Source organism: Olea europaea, chromosome 16, assembly GCF_002742605.1.
Source record: "Olea europaea var. sylvestris chromosome 16, O_europaea_v1, whole genome shotgun sequence".
NCBI lineage: Eukaryota > Viridiplantae > Streptophyta > Magnoliopsida > Lamiales > Oleaceae > Olea > Olea europaea.
In genome coordinates, this window is record NC_036252.1 from 4890841 (window position 1) to 4892626 (window position 1786).

General features: G+C 34.9%; 1 protein-coding gene across 1 annotated transcript in view; it reads left to right on the top strand.

The window, feature by feature from the left end:
* Nucleotides 1-1692, top strand: part of LOC111411834 — a 5183-nt gene extending 3491 nt beyond the window's left edge. The window contains exons 8-9 of the mRNA XM_023042463.1: nucleotides 76-248; nucleotides 329-1692. Coding sequence (XP_022898231.1) covers nucleotides 76-116 — 41 coding nt within the window. The 3' untranslated portion in view covers nucleotides 117-248; nucleotides 329-1692. The remainder of the gene's footprint in view (nucleotides 1-75; nucleotides 249-328) is intronic.
* Nucleotides 1693-1786: the final 94 nt, after the last annotated feature.

Consider the following 1786-nt stretch of genomic DNA (forward strand, 5'->3'; position numbering starts at 1 on the left):
AAACAATAATGAAAGCTTAGTTCTTTCTAGTGTGCATGGTCGTTGCTCATTTTAGTCATTTTTTGGCACGTGCAGAAGGAAAATCTGTGCAAGAGATGATAGACAAGGCTCTCTGACATGTCCCAAATGTTGATGGTCAGTTAACCTTTGCGCAGACATATATTCAGATTGGAGCTTATTCTTTTAGAAGGATGCAGTAAAGTTTATTTTGGTGCTTATTGGGAGCAAGTAACAAGAATATTGATCAGGTATTTTTATGTTTGAAGTTTTCGAAGTTGTTCCAGTAAGGTTTTGAGACAAGATGAAATTATGTGGGTTTTGTTTTCAGGTCAACTAGATCCACGATTCTTTAGCGATCATGGGAACTAACAACGCTGCCTTTAGCTTACCACAGATATGTTTTGCTCTTTCGTTATTTACCTAGTTATTTAGGTTTTTGTGGCACTCATTGCACATTTTTTATATGATGCCTTGAATTTAGGACCTTTTAAGTAGAATGCAAAATACACTTAACTTGGATTTTCCTCTTAATCCAAGAGCTTGCTTGATATGGTTTAGGGAGGCAGGAGATGCCTTAATATGTTACATTGACTGGTGTAGATCTGATGGGAGTTTCTGAAAAGTTCAGGTACCGAATAACAGCAGTTGGATTTTTGTTCATGTAATTGGAGGTCTTCTCAGACAAATTGAATTATGGGATCAAAATAATAATCTGTTGGGAGTTAAAATTAATGGATTTTGATAATGTTCTTAACAATACGGAGGTCAACTTTTCACTGATTTTCGTTATCATTACTAAATCCTAGATGTTTCTTGAATAAATGCTTGACCTGCGCCTACTTCTAAAATCAACAAAGACTGAGTTCCTTACTATTGGCACGATAAGTTTCAATGTTAATATCCCATGTGCAGCACAACAAAGAATTAAAAATGTGCAAAATGGAATATTTTTCAATGAGTTAACAAAAAAAGGTGACCTATGTGTTTTAAAAGCCATATCTCACTACCACCGTCAGGAAAGCGCAGATAAAATTAACAGAAGGTATACCCCACAGTCGCCATCTACAAAAACCAAATGAGGTCAATGAGGCAAGCCAGTGAACCTAGAGGCAACATACGCACTATACTAGTCAGTAACCGTGTGAAACACGTTTGCATATTCATAACGTGTGACAGTTTTGTCATAACTGCATTAAAAAAATGCATATATAGTGGTTTGAGATTTCTCTGAAAAAAAATCCAGTGGGAAAAAGGGGGAGCTGCAACATCAATCATCCCTTCTCCTTTGTTGGTCACTTGAAATTATAATCATTTTCTGCAATAAAAAGCCTGGTTGCTTGGTACATCTTACACAAGTATGTTAGAAAATTGTTCAGTTTGGGAAACAACTGTATTGATTATGTTAGAAAAAAACTCTATTGTTCTTAGTCTGAGATGTTTTTATAATGAATTATGAGCGACAGAGGCATCAATTATCTTTGCTATATTCTTATGCACGCGCACACATATAATGATGTGTAATACCTTTCTTTATGACATTTACCTTTTATTAAGCTTTTGTTGATTATTAAATATGTGTGTGTGTATCTTTGAATTAAGAGTACAATCTGAACTGTTGTGCAGCCTCATCTGAAGGATGATGAACTTGATCCAATTTACGTACAAAAGAGGGAGAGGTTGAGAGAAATTGTTGCTTCCTGATAAGTGATTTACACTCATTATATTATGCCATTAATTTCATAATTTTGCTATTTTGGAGAGCATTTTAGAAGTGCTAACAAGTGAT